The following is a 20,531-nucleotide window of genomic DNA, read 5'->3' as shown; positions in this document are numbered from 1 at the left end:
TTATGCGAATCACATTTGTCAACAGTTAATATGACTCATGCATTAAACAAATATGCAACAAAGATATTTCACCCATCTGTTATTATTGTCAAATGTGGAGCAAAATCTAAGAAGTAATTTTGATAAGCATTAATGAAAATTAAACGAGCGTGTCCTTAACTATGGCACATGTGAGAAGCTTGGACCATTTGGGAAATGATCATAACATAATACTTCTAGTATTCAGTAGGTTTCATTTCAACAACATATATCACTCTCCAACAATCAGCTTTTTAATGAGTGAACGAGTAAACAATGATTTAGCCATATCAGCAATATCTCAGCTGTTTGCTAAAGTAACTTTTCAAGCATAGGAAAACAATGACGACACAATATTATATATTATGGCTATGGGACATCGAGCTACATGAGACCCAGCTTATTCATGAACACAGATGTAAAAAACATTGGACCAGACTTCTATAACATCTTGGTTTGGGGATTTTTCTGTGAAGAATCCTGGTCAGTAAGTGAAAAAACATGAACACAAAATAGTCATAATGTTCCAAAGTGAGCAGTGTTAGTTAAGCATGTTGTCTCATAATCTAACATTTTGCATACACATTTTTTCTATGGCTTGCATTTCAGGGAACAGGTACAAAATTCTTTTCAAACAATAATCGCTTTTCATAATATTCAGATAAGCAAAAAATAGTCTTGACTAAGAATGAATAAAAAAAACATTGAAGCCTATTGTGTCAGATGAACAAGACACAATAAGATCTACATTATGTAATAAACAGGGACTTGCATACAAAGACGGGTTCACAGTTCATATGTAATGTTATCACTAAGCTCATATCCAACTGGTCTTGTCATGGACCACTGAAGACTTCCTTGCTATACACACAACCCAAACAAAATCTTCAGGTCTGGTCTCTCGAGTAAAGGGACTTTTAATTTCATATTCCTTAATCAATTCAGCTGGATAACATTTCATCAGAACCTATGTTTGTATTTTGCTACTCATCCTTTCTCTTTTCAAAATATACTGTCCCATTACCGAGACCCATTCACATACATTTTCACTATTTGTCTTTTGTTATTCTGTAAAAATTCAGTTTCAAAGATTGCATTGACATAAATTTCACTATTTGTCTTTAAAACTGTACAAAATTAGATGCAAAGGCCTTGCCTAAGATTGTGTAGGTTGGGATTAGTTTAAAGTCAAACAACATACAAGTAACTGACCATTCTAAACTAGGTCTGTGTATACATTTGTTACTTGACATCTGAATCTTGTTAAAAAAAAGGCTTATTCATGTTTACAGGGGCGGATCCAAGGAAGAAGGGGGTGCACATAAATCATGAAGTCCAAAGGTTAAGGGGAAACACTCCTCAGGGAAATATTTTTTGGGGGGAGAGGGGGTGCGCACCTCACTTCTGGATCCGCCCCTGCGTTTATATTTGTCCGGCAGCCATATACATGTGACTAATGAGGCTATCGAACTTCCTTAACCCACCAAACACTGGACCCAAACATTTACCCACACAATAGATGAAACATATCAAACATCAACCAGCTCCTGATGTGCTGAGCTACCAAAAGCATTATTATACAAATGTAACTTCATCTGACAGAAGACTATGACCGATTATCAACATGAGGCTGGACAGGAGATGAAGATGCTTCACATCCATGATCACAAGGAGAGGCCATTTCTTCCAATCGAAAACCAGATCACATGTGTCACATGTTCCTTGGACTGGCCACATGTGTGACTTCCCTTCCTTCTTCATCTCGGACCTAAGGCAGGCTGTGAAAAGGTCATACCGGACTCTTACTGTTTTGGGCAGGTTTCACTCCAACAGCCAACAACTGCATGTAGCATTCATGGTCCGGGCCAAACCGGCATGAAACATCAGCCCCAAACATGCATGTGTATCACTCTGGTGATCAGATATCATAATGAACATTGGTAAGGAACACTTGAGGCATCAAAATGGGATATTCTGCACAAGGAATACTATATCATATTAAATGGACATAACGGATTGACCCATATATACATGACGTAATCTATGCATACTCGGCTGACCGCTGTACACAGCTGTGGTTCCTATGGTACAACAAACATGGCTGCTTCTTTCAGTTGTTTGACTGGCGTCTGTAGATGATTTGATGTCTGATGGCAGATCTGGAAGTACAAACAGACAATAAATATACATTGTAAATTGTGAGTAAGTGAGTTTAGTTTCACGCTGCTTTTAGCAATATTCTAGCAACATTATGATGGGGGACACCAAAAATGGGCTTCACACATTGTTCCCATGTAGGGAATGGAACCCGGGTCTTCTGTGTGACGAGCGAACACTTTAACCACTAGGCTGCCCCACCACCCCCTTGAAAATAACTGACACAGGCAAACCGGTAACTGACTGCATGATCAATGAATGTTAGATCATGAGTGAGTGTTTGAGTTTAGTTTTAAACCGCTTTTAGCAATAATCCAGCAACATCACGGCGGGGGACACCAGAAATGGGCTTCACACATTGTACCCATGTGGGGAATCGAACCTGGGTCTTTGGCGTGACGAGCGTACGCTTTAACCATTAGGCTACCCCACGGCCCTGTTAGATCATGAGTGAGTGAATGAGTTTGTTTTAAAGCTGCTTTCAATGATTAGCGTGAATAGTATAGTTTTATGCTGTTTTTAACAATATTCCAGCCATATCACACAGGGGGAAATACAGCAACCTTGTGGCCAGCAACACAAGCAGTTGGCTTCACACATTTGAAAAGGAAGTCCAAGGAAGAGCTTACACACAAAGAATAGGTCACTGGGGACCTATCAGAAGCCAAATTTGCCCGACAGATACAAGGAGGTGGTCTGTAATTAATGGACTCTGGACAGACAATCCAGTGAAAATCCATGCAGTTAGGATATGATAATACTGATCCCCTTAGACACCTCTCATAACAAGCATCGTTGCCTCTAACTGCTGAGGACTAATTCTAACCTAGATCCTCACGGGTTCAACCCAAATAAACAGAGGATGATCTGGTAAGCTTGTACAACAAATGTAAGGAGGACCCTTTTAACCCAATAAACCCCCGATCCAGGAATCCCCTATCCAGATCCAGGAGTTCCCAATCCAGGGGTGCCAAGATCCAGACCCAATAATACCCTATCAAGACGTCCACACATCCAGGAATCCCCGATCCGGGAATCCCTCCATCCAGGTGTCCCCCGACCCCGAGATGACTTACTTCCTCATCCTCCGCTCCTCCCTCTTAGCCAGCAGCAGCCCCTTCGTCTCCTCCAGCTCGACCCGCTTGATGTTGGCCGACTCCTTATCCCCGCGTCGGTCCAGGTCCTCGATCACAGCCTCCAGGTTGTCGGACTCGTCACACAGCTGCTGGATCGAGGCGTAGATGTCGCTCTCCTCCCCCTCCTGTAACACATCCAGTACAAGCTGTGAGTAGTCTTCACATTGACACATTCCGGGGTAAATCTAGAACATTGTTAAGTGAGGCACATAAGCTTAGAGTGAATGCGAGCGTTTACGTGACTGACCTTGGGGTTCCTCATGTCGATGCTGACCATTAGTGCTGCCAGTTCCAGTTCTTCACTGAAGCCATTCTTCAGGGGAATGCTCCGGAAACCTTGACACACACCAGAAAATCACTTCATGAACATAATGTTTCTCATGTGGATGTTATTAAGGATTTCATGTCCAATCAAAAAGTACATACTGTACTGTGCTTTATGATTTTAAGTCATGTTCTCTTTCTGTTCCAAAAGACTTGATCTCTCTAGAACAAAGGATGATATCATTTGCTTCAAGGACAACTGAATACTCCTTGTCAGCAGAATGCAAAGATAAATCAACTGAATCCAACAAAGTCAAGACAAGGATTAATCAAATGACCGTTTCAAACATATCTGAGTCATGTATGCCCAACACATCCCTCTGAGTCTCATTTGGGTCATGTCCCCTCCTGTCTCCTCTCATGAACTGTCCCCCACCTGTATCGTCTGGGTCATGTCCCCCACCTTCTCCCTGTATGAACTGGGTCATGTCCCCACTCCCTCTCTGTGTATGATCTGGGTCATGTCCCCCATCTTCTCTGTGTATGACTTGGGTCATGTCCCCCACCTTCTCCCTGTATGACCTGGGTCATGTCCCCCACCTTCTCTGTGTATGACCTGGGTCATGTCCCCCACCTTCTCCCTGTATGACCTGGGTCATGTCCCCCACCTTCTCTGTGTATGACCTGGGTCATGTCCCCCACCTTCTCCCTGTATGACCTGGGTCATGTCCCCCACCTTCTCCCTGTATGACTTGGGTCATGTGCCCCACGTTCTCCCTGTATGACCTGGGTCATGTCCCCTCCTCTCTCTATCTAACCTGGGTCAATCTGACTGATGTCCCCCACCCCTTCCCTGTCTGACCTGGGTATTGCCAACCCTCCCCGTCTGACCTGGGTGTTGCCCCCCTCCCTGTCTGTTGCCCCCTCCCTGTCTGTTGCCCCCCTGGGCTCTGTCTGGCCTGAGCTGCTGCCCTCCTGGCCTGTCTGGCCTGTGCTGCCCCCTCCCCGTCTGGCCTGTGCTTGCCCCCCTCCCTGTCTGGCCTGTGCATTGCCCCTCTCCCTGTCTGGCCTGTGCGTTGCCCCCTCCCTGTCTGGCCTGTGCTGTGCCCCCCCCCCTGTCTGACCTCGGTGTTGCCCCTCCCTGTCTGACCTGTGCGTTGTCCCCTCCCGTCCTGGCCTGTGCTGCCCCCCCATCCCTGTCTGGCCTGTGCGTTGCCCCCCTCCCTTTCTGTATCTATCCTGGGTCATGTCCCCAACCCCCTCCCTGTCTGACCTGACTGATGTCCCCTCCCACTCTGTTTCTCACCTGAGCGAAGGCCTGGCACAGGGAAGGTGGCCTGTCCAAGGAAGTTGGGATCTCCAAAAATGTCTTCATCCATGACAGCGAACCTGATGAGAGCCATCTCGGGGCAGTAGATATCAAACATACACCCCTCATTCCACACCGGATTCAAACCATTGTCAACTGAAACATACAGAACCCCAGTCACACAATCATCACCAAAACTCTCACATGTAACATGGCACATTTGCAAAAACATATTTCAGAAACCATAACAATACCGAGGACAAAGATAATACTTGGCACATACACAACACTGTTGTGTTTATAATAAGCTCAATTTCACAAAAAGTAGTAAAATGACATTTCCACATTTTCTCACCCAACTCAGTTGCCATAGAAACAGACAGCCAAATCAATTGTACAGAAACAGATGACTCGTCATTGCAGCTGATAACATTTGATGGCAGGTGCAACAGGATACGTGAGAGAATGATTTGAAATCGAGCACTTTTCAAAGGTTAACATTTCTTCTTACTTCATCCATCAAGGTGTCATATTGCTTGTATTATCAACAGCAGCATGGCATTTTAAAATCCCATTTTCTGATTGATTTGATTGTGGTTTCAAATCTAATCAATGTTCAGTCTCATTAAATTGGATCATGTTTCAGCTCCACATGGACCTGACAATATCTGATTACAGGTAAGGTCAGCATGACCTTTCCTCCAACCAATCAAAGCCCTGATAACCCGGCTGGATAAGGTACAGTCTAAATGTAGTTTCTGATCATGATACCTTCGAAAGGTTAGCATGAGGCGTTCTCAACGACAGTAGTTGTGGGTGGAAAGACCATTTCCATCCAAAATTATCATCCTTTTTCACGTCAACTGGATAATGTTTGAAACAGAAGATTTTTATAGCTGGTAAGGAGTGCAAGCACACAATTTTGACCAGATTAGATATTTGGATTGTTTTTAGTTCAGTAAATTTTGAACTGAAAACTTTGTAAAATAGTTTTCAAAGAGCAATCACAAGTCTAAACCAGGAAGTCCACTTGAGAAATGTTCTTTCTGATGACTACCGTTGATTTCCTGTTTGTCATTTCATTGGTCAAAGTTCGTGAAAGGTCCTTGTGAGTGAGTGAGTGAGCCTAGTTCTAGCCACACTTTGCAATATTCCCGATATATGGCAGCAGACTGTAAATACAGTAGAACACGGATATAACGAACACGGATATAGCGTACAAACGGATATAGCGAACAAATTTAAAAGTCCCGTCAACAGTCCTTTATAATATCATTAAAATTATACGCGAATAACGAACTCGTGAGTAGCGAATTAACGGCTATAGCGAACTGATTTACTACCCCCCAAGCCCAACTAACGACGTGATTAGCGAACTCACTCAGTGTCAGCTCAGTGTCAGCTCAGCCACTTAGCGGTATACATCAACCTTGTTGGCGGCGAATCAACATTGTTCGATGGTCATTAACGTGTTTATCAAAACAAACATGTCGTGTTTAAAAGCTTGACTGGTACACAGGTCTTCCGAGTGCACTCTCGTCACTATGGCAGGCAAACGTAAAGCCATCACTTTTGACACCAAGCTTCAGATAATTCAGGCTGTAGATTCAGGTGTGAAATCTAAGACAAACATTGCTTACGACTTTGGCATTCCAAAATCCACTCTCAGTTCCATCATTAAGAATCGCGAATCGATTCTTGCAAAATCTGTGTCAACTGATTATGGCCCCGCCCGCAAAAAGTTGAGAGCTGCCAATCACCAAGACGTAGAAGATGCTCTCTACAAATGGTTTCAAGGGGCTAGAAGTGAGAACATTCCCTTAAATGGTCCCATGTTGCAGACTAAGGCAAATGAATTGGCATCCAAGTTAGGTCATTTAGATTTTAATTGCAGTAGTGCTTGGATTGACAGATTCAAACAGAGGCGTGGCATCGTATGTAAATCAAGTCACGGGGAAAGTGCATCTGTTGACCCGGACCTCGTCAATGATTGGCTGAAAACTCGCCTGCCTGGATATCTTGAAGAGTACAAGCCTGATAACATTTTCAATGCTGACGAAACTGGCCTCTTCTACAAAATGAAACCAAACAGAACTCTTCACTTGAAATCTGAAAAATGCAGTGGTGGAAAAAATTCTAAAGAGAGAATAACATTGTTGGTAGCGGCAAACATGTCCGGGAGTGAAAAACTACAGTTGTTAGTGATCGGGAAGGCAGCAAAGCCTAGATGCTTAAAAAATGTACGCAGTTTGCCAGTAACTTACAGATCAAATACCAAGGCCTGGATGACAGGTGAATTATTCACAGGATGGATCAAAAACCTGGAAAAGAGTATGACAAGACAAAAACGTAAGATCCTGATGTTTGTAGACAATTGTCCTGCCCATCCTGTCGTGAAACACCTGACACACGTCAAACTTGTCTTCCTTCCACCGAACACTACGAGTAAGATTCAACCCATGGACCAGGGTATAATAGCAAACCTGAAACAACTGTACAAGGGCCAGGTAATGAGGAAAATGCTGACTGCCTATGATCAGAAGAAAGAATATCAAATCACTCTCCTTGATGCCATCCAGATGATTCATGCCGCTTGGAGACAGGTCAAATCTAACACGATCGCCAACTGCTATCGGAAGGGAGGCTTTGTCCTTCCTAAACGAGATGAAGGTTCGTCAGACGATGAGACAGACAACATGGTTCTTTCCGACCTCAGAGTTATGTGGAATGAACTGTCAGATAAAGCAGAAGAAATCCCGGCAGATGTCACATTGGACGACTTCATCAATGCTGACAATCAAGATGTTACAGCCGAACGCCCTACTGAAGACGAGATTGTGACGTCAGTAGCCCAGCAGTGTGCCACGCCCACTGTCACACCCGCTCCCAACTCCGATAGTGAAGATGATGAACCTCGCACGAAGCCATCCTTTGCTGAGGCCAATGCAGCATTAGAGACACTACGTCATCTACTTGTTTGTGAAGGTACAGATAGCTCTATCTTCGACTCTCTTGCAGATGTCTGTGATGCAGTCGACAAAATGAAGTCTGCAAGACGTGGTGTGCAGACCAAAATTGTGGACTTTGTTAAACGTAATTAAGTTATATACATGTATTGTTGAGATTGTTGTGATTGTTAAACATGTTCTAGCTAATGTCTGTGAATGATAAATTCAGAATTTTAATGTTATGTCAATGTACATGTACAAGAATAAATATTTGTAGCCTCAGCGTATACGTGTCTCTACATCTCTACAATCCAAGAAGGCGGTCAAATGTGAATAACGAACACCGGATATAGCGAACTAAATTTCGTGGTCCCTTGGAGTTCGTTATATCCGTGTTCTACTGTAATCGATTCTGGACCAGATAATCCAGTGATTCATTGATCTACACAATTGGGATACGATGACATGTGTCAACCAAGTCAGCGAGCCTGATCACCCGGTCCCGATAGATTACTGAAGACCATTTCTAACCAAAAATCTCCTTGGTTTGAAAGGTCCTAGTGTAGCAGAAGCAAGCACTAAGATCTGATTTTCAGGAGACAGTTTGACCATAACTTCAAATACGTATTTATATGAAAAAGGCATGAAATGAAAAGGTATATTTTGTTTGCTTGTTGTTTAATGCTGCACCCAGCAATATTCTAGCTATAGTCCGTTTGACTCAAAAGCGGACCGATGAATTGCAATCTAACTCGAAAACTAATAAACATAAAATACTCAATGAAACGCTGATCATAATCAAAACATCATACCCACTCTGTGAGGTTTTTGCAGAATATTTGTCCTAAAAATAAAAAAGTTGTTTAACAATATATCATTAAAATATTGAGACAGTTCACTATTTGTTACGAGGGAGGAGTGCAGAGAAAGGGACAGCCAGGTGTTTGAGAACGGATGGAGACGGCACAGCACAGGTTAATGAATAAATAACTTTGTCTGTGAACGTGCTTCTCGAACACCTGGCTGTCCCTTTCTCTGCACTCCTCCCTCATAACAAACAGTGAACTGTGTCAATATTTTAATGATAGATTATTAAACAACTTTTTGGTTTTTAGGAAAAAAATTCTGCAAAAACCTCACAGAGTGGGTATGATGTTTTGATTATGATCAGCGTTTCATTGAGTATGTTATGTCTACTAGTTTTTGAGTTAGATTGCAATTCATCGGTCTGCTTTTGAGCCAAACGGACTGTATATGATGGCAGTTTGTAAATAATTGCGTCTGGACAACCTAATTCAGTTGCTGCCAGCAGAAGCATCGATCTACACAATTACGATGACATGTGTGAACCAAGTCTGCAAGCCTGACCACCGGATCCCGACAGTGTCCTCTATCTGACTGAATATATGCATAAAGTGTGGCAATACTTCTTTCACCAAACCTGTTTAAAAATACTAAAAGGCTAACCACATTGACATTTGATACAACTTTATGACATGACATGGTGGCACAGCAATGCTGTGACTGGACTTCTCCTTTGCAGCACCTTCATCAAATTTGTTGTTTAATGCCACAGAATACTCAAATTAAGTGACATCTAATAAATAAATTGATCTGGACAAGACAATCCTATGATCAATTCATAACCAACAATTCCTGTTGAGACATGATGGCAATGATTGACAATCAACAAATATGAGTCTGATCAATATGGTCGCTTCTTATGATCAGTACATGCTGCTATGGACCGAGAATCAGTTCCGGGATCTATCTGTAAACACATCTGCAATATTACCTTTAGTTCCTGTCTTGAACTTCTGATTGTCACATTCGATTCCCATGACTTCAATTTCAACAAATGGACTTGCAATACCACGCCCTGACTTCACCAGGTGACGGGCACCAATAATCTGGAGAGAGGGAATACATGGTGAGAGATGGGAGTAAGCTGGGGCTGATGTCTCTTTGATTTCAGGGATAGAAATACTTTTTTTTCTAAGTGTGCCTTAGGGCACCAGACAAATATTTTAGGTGTGCCTTTCAGAAATCAAGTATGCCCACATGTTTGTAGAATAAATGACAATGATCATGATCATTTGAAATTTATTGTTGAATAAAGAAATGGGTTTATAAGCATTCAGATATGTATGGTATTATTCAGTTTGGAAAAAAATTGTTTTGGGGATTAAATGACTAAATGTGAGTTATGTGTCTAGAAAATAAGGCATGTCAAAAGGGCACAGGGAACATATTTCAGCCGTGCCATTTCAATATTTACTGTGCCATGGCACACTAATATATGGGGTATTTCGAACCCTGGATTTGTTTGTTGTTTAATGCCACACTCAGCATTATTCCAGCTATATGGCGGCAGTTCATAAATACCTGAGTCTGGACTAGACAATCCAGTGATCAACAGCATGAGCATCATTCTATGCAATTTGGAACCGATGACATGTGTCAACCAAGTCAGCGAGCCTGACCACCCAATCCCGTTAGTCATCTCTTACGACAAGCATGGGTTGCTGAAGACCAATTCTAATCCTGATCTTCATGGGTTCTTGAGGGATGAGGCGTCCAGACATTCATGTACGCAACTTGGATACAATGACATGTGTCAACCAAGTAAGCAAGCCTGAACACCCTATCCTGTTAGCCGCCTCTTATGACATGCATTGGTTGCTGAAGACCAATCCAGATTTTCATTGGTTGATGCTGCTTTGAACTCATTTCAATTACACCAGTTTGTCAGCCTCATTCTGGAGGAAAGTTCGAAGAAATCCTCGCTTTAGACATTGACCTCTTCAAAGAAACCCATGAACACAGCTATGGGCCTGGCCAACAAAGCATAATCATGGTCAACTGAGATTCAGACCAAACACATTTCTGCCACACCTAAGGGAGATAACTCTGAAAAGTTAATTGCAATGTCTGAGACGTCTGATCTACAGGTATCAGTGACTTTTCCAAGATTATATAATTAAAGTGCGAAGGATGAAACAACAAATACACCCATTACTGAAATAATAGTTTCTTAAATCATACAAGGAATGAGTGAATGAGCATGGTTTTACACCACTTTTAGCAATATTCCACCAATACCATGGCAGATATGTGCTTTACACTTGAACCTATATGGGAAATGAAACCTGGGGCTTCAGGTGATGAACGCTTTAATCACTAGGCTAGGAACTGCTCTGATACTAGAAGCAGTGAGAAGGTACTTACACTGATTGTGAGTGCGAGAGGCTCTACTTCAAGCTGGGAGAGGAATTTCTTGTAGGGGTTGAAGCACTCTTTCCTCATCACCTCTGGCTGCAGAACATAGCCACACCTGCAACCAGAAGATAAGGGGTGTATCACTCATGCTTGCAGTGAGTGTGCAAAATAGCTACTGGCCTGCTAGCCTGTGGCTAGTAAAAATCCAACTGGGTCAGTAATTCTCCAACCACTGTCCGACTGGCTAGTGAATTTTCATGGGGTGATTTTGTAAATATATCACTCTCTCCAACTTGTTAAGTTATAATACACAGGCATGAATATGGCCTGATTAAAATGTTCATCTTATAAGCAGCTTAATGATGAAACTTGTTATGCCAACATTGTCTTATTCTCATCTATTTGTGAAATCTTTTGTTTAGTTTCTACATTCAAATTTCAGGCAAGTGAATTATTTTGTTAGCTAGTAACTTTCAGGCATAGCTAGCCTGACTGGATAGCAAAATTTGGTAACTATTTCGCACACTGGCTGCAGTCAGCAATATTTAAGTTGCATCATGAACACTTTAAAATGACTGACAAAGAGCTTTATTAACATACAATTTCAAAAATGTGCATGATTATGACCCCTTGATAAATGATTTTAAATACTAGTATGTACTCAGTGTCATTACAGAGTAATCATGCAGGTAAGGTGAGGTGAAATTGGGTTTAACGTTGTGCTTGAGAATATTTCGCTCATATGACGACGTGCATGCGTGTGTATGGGTATGTGCGGCTGCTTGTACTAGCCCAGACTGAAGCTGGTTTTATAGTGCTAGCCCACTGAGATAACATGCCGCAGTGAAGCATGAATACCCCACTCAGACACATTATACTGACTCTGAACCGACCAGTCCTTGTTGTACCCATTAATGCCTAGCGCCAGGCAGGGACCAACAAGTACCATATTTTAACGTCTTTTGGTATGACAGTCGGGGGATCGAACCCGCGACCTTCCACTCTCCGGGCGGACGCTCCAACCACTACACCACGGAGGCGGTCCATGCAGGTAAGAGTGATAAAACACTGCATCTTTAACATTCAAGAGAGCTAATTACTTGTGTCTAGAATGTACAGACATTGCCAGGCACTTACAATGTATCGTACATTAATGTAGATAAGCCAAATTTTGAGGACCAAAAATAGCAGTCAGTAGAACGGGGTCAGCTTAGCTATGGGTTACACTTTCGTCAAACTTTTTTTCAGGGGGGTAAGAAAACAACATCGCTTTGCGTGAACAAAAAGGAGAAGACGACCGGTGATTTAGTTAAAACGTACCCGATAATATAACAAGAAGAATTCTAATGCAGTGATGTTAAAAATATAGTATCTGAAACTATTATTTGATAAAGAGAAATATATTATAGTATTGTGTCATTTAAATTGCAGGTTTTGCTCTATAAATGTAAAATAACTATCATCATAACATGTAGGCTAAACTATTGCTGCTCAGCTCTAAACTGAAGCCTTCTGACACATGTAGCATTACCTATACATTTAGTGTTATTGGAAGTCCAACACCAGTAAGTTTCTTCAAAAGGTTTTGCTTATGTTTTTATATTATAATAATAATAATAATAATGAGTGAATTTGTAACGCGCCAATCTCCATGCCAGCTGGTATGCTCATGGCGCTACAAGTAAAGTTATTTGGGTGAGAGTCTAGACAAAGTACTTAAATATCATGCAGATGCTGTCAGCAACAAAGATTCCTAAACATACACTGTCTTTTCCCAATTAGGAACATCATTTCTGTCACATCTCCACTAAAGTTCCACAGTCAATGCCATATCTAATGTAAACTTGTAAATTTCTTGGAACAAGGAAATTCTTAAATCAGTCCACCATTAATTTTACTGTTAAAAGCACACATTTGTATGGAAGTGATCTTAACCTAATTCCTTTAGGATAAATCCTGCATATTCCTTTAGCTTGGATACCCCTGGCTCCAATTTAAGATAACAGATTAATTTCACGAATAAGTGTTGATCAATATTTGATATGAACATGATTATATTCAGGAACTGAAATCTCTTTGACCCTGGGAGGTATGTAAGCAATGTTTCCCTTCTCTTGGAATCTCGATTTTATTCATGACACACTTGTGGTAGGGTCAGTCTCTCAGAGCAATAAACTCGATCTTCCAAACTTCAGATTTCATTCAATGATTCTCATTTTCGCTGCTGCAGATCAGGGATAGATCTAATTATTAACTTCTTCAACTTGATACGGTGTACAAGATATATCCTTGAAAGTTCAGATTTGTTTCTTTCATTCTCAAATTCATTGTCCTACATTACGAACAGCCCAAAGGTGGAATAGGGGACATGTCCAGTGATATTTACACACAGCTGACCCAGTTCTGTCCCAGCGACAAGAAGGATATGTCACAGTGACAGCTTATACCACAATAACCAATAAGGACAAAGATACTGTATGCTATAGCAGAAAATAAGGATATGCTACAGTGACAAATAAGGAAATGCTACAATGACAGTGAGTGAGTGAGTGAGTATGGTTTAACACCGCTTTTAGCAAAATCACAGCGGGGGACACCAGAAATGGGCTTCACACATTGTGCCCATGTCGGGAATCAAACCCGGGTCCGCGGCGTGACGAGCGAACGCTTTAACCACTAGGCTACCCCACCGCCCCTTGCTACAATGACAAATAAAGATATGCTACTCTGACAAATAAGGATATGCTACAGCAACAAATAAGGATATGCTGCAGTGACAAATAAGGATATGCTGCAGTGACAAATACGGATATGTTGCAGTGACAAATAAAGATATGCTACTCTGACAAATAAGGATATGCTACAGCAATAAATAAGGATATGCTGCAGTGACAAATAAGGATATGCTGCAGTGACAAATAAGGATATGCTGCAGTGACAAATAAGGATATGTTGCAGTGACAAATAAGGATATGCTGCAGTGACAAATAAGGATATGCTGCAGTGACAAATAAGGATATGTTGCAGTGACAAATAAAGATATGCTACAGTGACAAATAAGGATATGCTTCAGTGACAAATGAGGATATGCTACAGTGACAAATAAAGATATGCTACAGTGACAAATAAGGATATGCTACAGTGACAAATAAGGATATGCTACAGTGACAAATAAAGATATGCTACAGTGACAAATAAGGAAAACAATAACATGACAATAAGGATATTTTACATAGAATAAGCTACATCAAATAATAATGAGTCCAGAAAAAGAGAAGGCACTAGCTCAGTGCATTAAGATTTACTAAATGACTCATTATTTCGATTCTACAAAACAGGTGGACAAAGCCTTCTTCTATGTCTCTGCCAAAGAACAAATCCTACCTTCCATTCTGCAGGAAGCGTCCCTGGTACACCTGCATGGCCTTGTCTGGGGTCTGGTAATTGAGAGCCAGGAGCTGTGATCCTGTGTTCCAGATTGGGACTGGGTCGTAGTTCGATGAGTCAACACGCTGCCCTTTCGGGTACACTCGACTCAGCTGGTTACGATGATAAGTGGCGTTGTTAAGGAAGCTTACATAATCATTATTATTGAATACTCTCCTCTTATATATCAGAACCCTCCACACCCTGCAGTCACAGAATATTATACTTCTTCTGGGATTCAATTATCTCAGACGACAGAGCGACAGGATTAATATTAATCATTAACTTGATGTAATGTCTTATATCATATGTATGTGAATGAGTTTGGTTTTAGGCTCCACTTAGCAATATTCTAGTAATATCATGGTGGGGGAACACCAGAAATGGGCTTCAGACATTGTGGGGAATGAAACCCATGTCTTTAGTAAGGGTGAGCAAACGCTGTAACCACTCGGCTACCCAACCGCTATATATGCATTTACTGAGATGACTGGGCATGTGCTTGTGTTGCTGTAATGCAATAGAAAAAGCCTGTGACTCAGGGAATCAACTTTACACATTTTCTTTTCCAGCATTAAATTCAGACTTTGGTAAAAATACTCCGAGTTACGTTTTTCCAATAAACAGATGTCATTGTCACAAACGTCACTCAGTTGGTTCCAGTCTCCGTCCAGGAACACAACAATGGAATCTGTTAGTTATTTAATTCCTCAAAAGAAGACAACAAGATTGTATATTAATATTCAGACCGTATTTTTAACGTTTCAAGCCACTGGACATTAGCTCAAAAGTCTGAGTGAGTGAGTGAGTATAGTTTTACGCCGCATTCAGCAACATTCCAGCTATATAATTAATCGAGTCTGGCCCAGACAATCCAGTGATCAACACCGATGACATGTGTCAACCAAGCCAGCAAGCCTGACCACCCGATCCTTTTAGTCGCCTCCTACGACAAGCATGGGTAACTGAAGATCAATTCTAACCCGAGCCTTCATGGGTCTCAAAAGTCTGAAGGGACTCATCTAAGATGCTATTTTCTGCCCCATTTTCACAGGCAGGCCCTCCCAATCAAGTCTTTTTGTGAAAGGATATCTAAGGAAAAATTTGGCTTTGCTGCGGTTGATGTATTTTTCAACTTTTGTTTCTGGGAATGAGGACATCTCGTAGTACGGACCAGGTATTTCTGCAAATACAATACAGGAAAATATATCATAAATGTCATTATTCTTTACAAAACTGCAATATTCAAAATAACCTTTGAAAACCATAACAGTCATGTCTTACAAATGATTGATCTTTTGAAAGAAAGATGATTCCTGAATGATTTCATATAAATAAACAACCTTCAAATTTCAAATCATAGAGAAGTTATTTAATTGTGATGTCGCAGTAACCGATTATGTCACAATGGTCTCCAAAGCATTGCAGGATTTGATGCTTTCAGTTATGAGTATATTTCAAATACCATTCTTGTATCTACTGATTTTTATTTCAAGGTTTATATTTTGGTACTTGAAAGTGGTACATTTCCCAGAAAAAATAGTTAACAGGGGTAATCATGCCTCTTTATATCAACAAAGGAGACCCCCAAATGCCTAAAAACAACAGGCCAATGATCTTTTGACTTTTTAACTCAATCATTTACTTTACATAATTGCTTACAAAACTTCATTGAATCAATTTCCTTGTTATGAGAATCTCAGACAGAATTAGAAATGGATTTTCTACTGATGATTATATCTTTACAGTATGTGTGTGGCTTTGCAGGACTTTTAACAGCAAAGAAAAAGAAACTATTCTGTGCCATTGATTTTCAAAAAAGCATTAGATATGGTCTGGCGTTTCAGATTTTGGCAGAAACTATTTCAATATAATGGAACTGTGAAATGTTTTATGGTAATAACAAGTACAAAAACATAAAGTCATGTGTTTCATGTAATGATAATCACACAAGTTTCTTCCCCTGTAAAACTGGAGTTAGACAAGGAGAAAACGTGTCTCCCCTTCTGTTTGCCATATTTGTGTATGATTTAAAAAACAACCCTTTGTATGATCCAGGTATTAGTGTTCAACTAAAGTCAAGTGAATTTAGTGATAGAATTGCAAATATCATTATATTATTTTTGTTAGTAGAAGCAGATAATGAATCCTCTTGGCTACAAAAATACATGGATTTGATAAAAGTGTTAGATTCATCCAACAGTTGGGAAGATGAAGGCTTATGATTAATGTTTTTAAACTTAAGTAATGATATTTGGAGAATATACACACAAATGTTATATTGATCAAGCCACTTTGAAAAATGTCAAGTCTTTGAAATACATCGGCATCACCTTGCAAAACCTTTCAAAATTTACCACTACAAAGTAAAATCGGGTAGAACAGGCAACCGAATCCATGTATTAAGATTTGGGCAAAGGGTGTAAATTTGATCCTTATCTTGGCTGTCAACTGCGACTTTTGACAGCATGGTCTTACCAATACTTATGAACGATTGCGAGATTTAGGGTTTCGAAACTTAGGATTGAAAATGTTCCTCAGCGTTTTCTGAAGTCTTTAACCACAGTCAGAAAAAAGTACTCCAAATTTAATAGATTATGTGAACTTGGAAGATTCTATAACAAATTTAGTTAAAACTAGAATGGTATGTTTTTGAGAAAAAAACTTCTATCTGGAAAAGCGTCTAAGTTATCTTTCTTCATCTATAAGCTGCAGTACAAAGAAAATGAATTGGAAAGGTGCACACATAATTGGATCACATTTTACACTTTTGATGACCTTAGACTTAGTAACATTTGGAAAACACAGATTTCAAATTCATGGTATTTAAAAATCTAGTTAAAAACAAACTCAATGGTACTTTCAGTTCTGGAGAGTTACAATACTTAAATCTTTCTATCACATAATCACATAAAGCATCCTTAAATTTAAAAATCTTCCTAAATTTTCCAAAAATTGTTTGGCTTGTATTGCTAGAATTCAAAACCTAAAAACTCAATCCGCCAAATGAAATTGGCAGAAGGAAAAAATACAAGCGACTGAAAGAAATTGTCTACTTTGAAAATAAAGTGACTTCGGCGATGAATTCTGTTACTTGTTTACAGTCCAATTTTGGAAAATAAGAGAAAACAGCTAATGAAATGACAGCTAATGAAATAAAATGTTAAAAACCATTATGCTACTATAGTCCGGACTGATGAATTGCAATCTAACTCAAAAACAACTAAACATAGCATACTCAATGAAACACTAATCATAATCAAAAGTTGTTTAACAAACTATCATTAAAATTTTGACACAGTTCACTATTTGTTACGAGGGAGGACTGCAAAGGGAGGAACAGCCAGGTGTACGTGAAGCACGTGCACAAGTGCCGACAAAGTCATTGATTCATTAACCTGTGTTGTGCCGTCTTCATCCTTTTTTGCACATCTGGCTGTTCCTCTCTATGCACCCCTCCCTCGTAACAAATAGTGAACTGTGTCAAGATTGTAATGATAGTTTGTTAAACAACTTTTTTATTTTTAGGACATAAATTCTGAAAAAAAAATCACAGAGTTGGTCTGATGCTTTGATTATGATCAGTGTTTCATTCTGTACTACATGTTTAGTAGTTTTCGAGCTAGATTGCAATTCATCAGTCCGATTTTTGAGCCAAACGGACTATATCTAACCCAAACTGCACGTTTCACAATTGAGCATATTTTTTGTTCTGTAGTAGCTGTACTCACTTCTCGGTGAAGTTGTTGACGCACATTCTATACCTGTATATTAAGATGATTATAATGATGCATATTTTGTACCTCTAATTCCACTGACAGCGGTTTGAGTGGAAATAAAGTTAAGTTTTGTTCAGACGCAATTTCATTGACGTAACATCTCCAAGGAGATATCACTTGATCTCAGTGAAGCAGAATCTCCAAAGAAAACCTGTTTTGGACGATAAAAATGTTTTCCTCGTCTCAAAAATATGTACCATAGATTCCATGAGTTGATCACATTTATGTACAGATTAACAGACAACATATTTCTGCAATGAAAATATCTTTTCCGATTCATATGACAAATTGTCTTTCAACACATATACAGGAGCCTAATGATCTCTTTCAAAATGAAGAAACATAGACTTGCTGTGTTGTAGATTTGCTTGGGACTTAAATATATATTCTTGTATCAGAAACTTCAAGTCTAAATTTATTGTGACTTGTGAATATTGTGATTTTAACACTGCAGCACTGTTTCAGCCATACCGCGACACCTACATCTATGAAATACAACTGGCAACAGTATTTGCAACACATTTCTAAACTACAAAAATAGACTCCTCCTGTTACCCTCTGGATTAAATGGGACGGCTCGGCAATAGACTATCAGATCAGAAAACTCCCTAGCTATTCTCATCGTCCTTTCCAGCATCTTCTGTTCGGATGTCTGAAACAAAACAAGTCGAACCATAAAAAACCTGGTCATTTTGTCAGAGTTTATCTGATTGCAAGACAGCTACATACATAGACCTCTTTACTGAACACAAAACATCAGGGTCATAATATTTTGGGGGATATTTGTAAACAAAAATGTGCCCTCTTTTCACAAAAAAATATATACATCGCTAATATTCATGACACCTTACCTATTAGTTGAGCATAATGTGCCACATTATAATCCTGCATGACATGCTGCTAAGACTAATAAACATAATAAACGCACATATTTACACATATACTGTATAATAAATATTTTGTGATATTTATTTAAAACTAATCAGGAAAAAGATCTGTTCAATTCAAGCAGGATTACTAATGAACAGACCCCCGAAATTGTCATTCTACAAGTTATTTAGAAACCATAAATATACAGCCGAACCTTGTAGATGGGAACTCATTGAGACCAGGTAAATCATTTGACAGATTAAACACATTAGTCTTATCTTACAGTCTGATCATGACATCATACATCACAAAGCAAATAACATTAAAGTACCAGTGAAAAATATATAAACAGAAGTATTTGTCATATCTACATTTGTGTACCTTAGTGTAGTTGTGCTTACAAACACAATCTCGACCTCGTACGAAATTGTGATTTAACAATTTGAGTTTGACATTTCAGATTCAATTTGAAGTTATTTCTGAAATCTTGAGAGACACTAATCAACGAGGGTTTCAACACAATTTTGTTTGGATAGTTGTAAATATAGCAAGAGTCTGCCGAAACATCCCACACAACTGTCAATTGGACACAGCAAGTTCAAGATCACAGGGTTCGACTGTACTCGGTGCTAATCCATTACGGACAATCAGAACACCAAAAAATAAAGCTTTCAGGAATAAATTTGTTATATTTGACGTCATATGTCACACAAAAAGACAAGCTAAATATGCAATATTACAAGAATAGTTCCAACAGGCTTCAGACCACATTAATTATAACTGTTCACATATTCATAATGTAACCTGATTCAGCTTAATTAGTGGATGGATACAATCACATAAGCAGGGTAAGTAGAAGTGATTTAATTCCATGGATGGGAAGAAGGCAGGATTCCCTTTTTGGTTGGAACTAATTTGTTCAGGAATAGATAACATCGTACTGAGCGCTGGAAAATTGGCAAATCTTCTTACTGACTTCCAGCCATGACTTTCATAAGGAATTGTGATTGATGACTGAATTAGTGGGTGTTCGCAAGATGACATTTAAACGTGACCGCCAGTGAATGAAGCTAAATATTGCATGAACTATAATGTATTGATATTTTTGGCAGCTTAGACTTGACAGTGTCTACCGGCTATAACATTACCACCTACAACATGAGAAAAGCTTGGTGAAAAACATCAGTGAGTAGTTGCTATTGGAGACGCTGTGGGCAGCTTGTAAATAACCAGGAACAGACAAACTAGTGGTTGAGTGAGTGAGTTGGTTTTTACGCCACTTTTGTCAATATTTGAGTGATATCATGGCGGGGGACACCAGACTGACTGATTGAGTTTGGTTTTACGCCGCTTTTAGCCATATTCCAGCAACATCACGGCGGGGGACACCAGAAATAGCCTTCAC

General features: G+C 39.8%; 1 protein-coding gene across 1 annotated transcript in view; it reads right to left on the bottom strand.

Moving 5' to 3' along the window:
* Positions 1 to 259: 259 nt before the first annotated feature.
* Positions 260 to 20,531, bottom strand: part of LOC124256072 (1-phosphatidylinositol 4,5-bisphosphate phosphodiesterase gamma-1-like) — an 85,180-nt gene continuing 64,908 nt past the window's right edge. Inside the window, exons 26-34 of the mRNA XM_046690003.1 lie at positions 18,812 to 18,908; positions 15,570 to 15,660; positions 14,436 to 14,606; positions 11,061 to 11,166; positions 9,628 to 9,742; positions 4,882 to 5,040; positions 3,559 to 3,647; positions 3,252 to 3,436; positions 260 to 2,177 (exon numbers count right to left, since the gene is read on the bottom strand). Coding sequence (XP_046545959.1) covers positions 2,129 to 2,177; positions 3,252 to 3,436; positions 3,559 to 3,647; positions 4,882 to 5,040; positions 9,628 to 9,742; positions 11,061 to 11,166; positions 14,436 to 14,606; positions 15,570 to 15,660; positions 18,812 to 18,908 — 1,062 coding nt within the window. The 3' untranslated portion in view covers positions 260 to 2,128. The remainder of the gene's footprint in view (positions 2,178 to 3,251; positions 3,437 to 3,558; positions 3,648 to 4,881; positions 5,041 to 9,627; positions 9,743 to 11,060; positions 11,167 to 14,435; positions 14,607 to 15,569; positions 15,661 to 18,811; positions 18,909 to 20,531) is intronic.

The sequence above is a fragment of the Haliotis rubra genome, unplaced genomic scaffold (assembly GCF_003918875.1).
Source record: "Haliotis rubra isolate DU_JTF1 unplaced genomic scaffold, ASM391887v1 Scf617, whole genome shotgun sequence".
Taxonomy (NCBI): domain Eukaryota; kingdom Metazoa; phylum Mollusca; class Gastropoda; order Lepetellida; family Haliotidae; genus Haliotis; species Haliotis rubra.
This window is presented reverse-complemented; position numbering and strand designations above follow the sequence as displayed.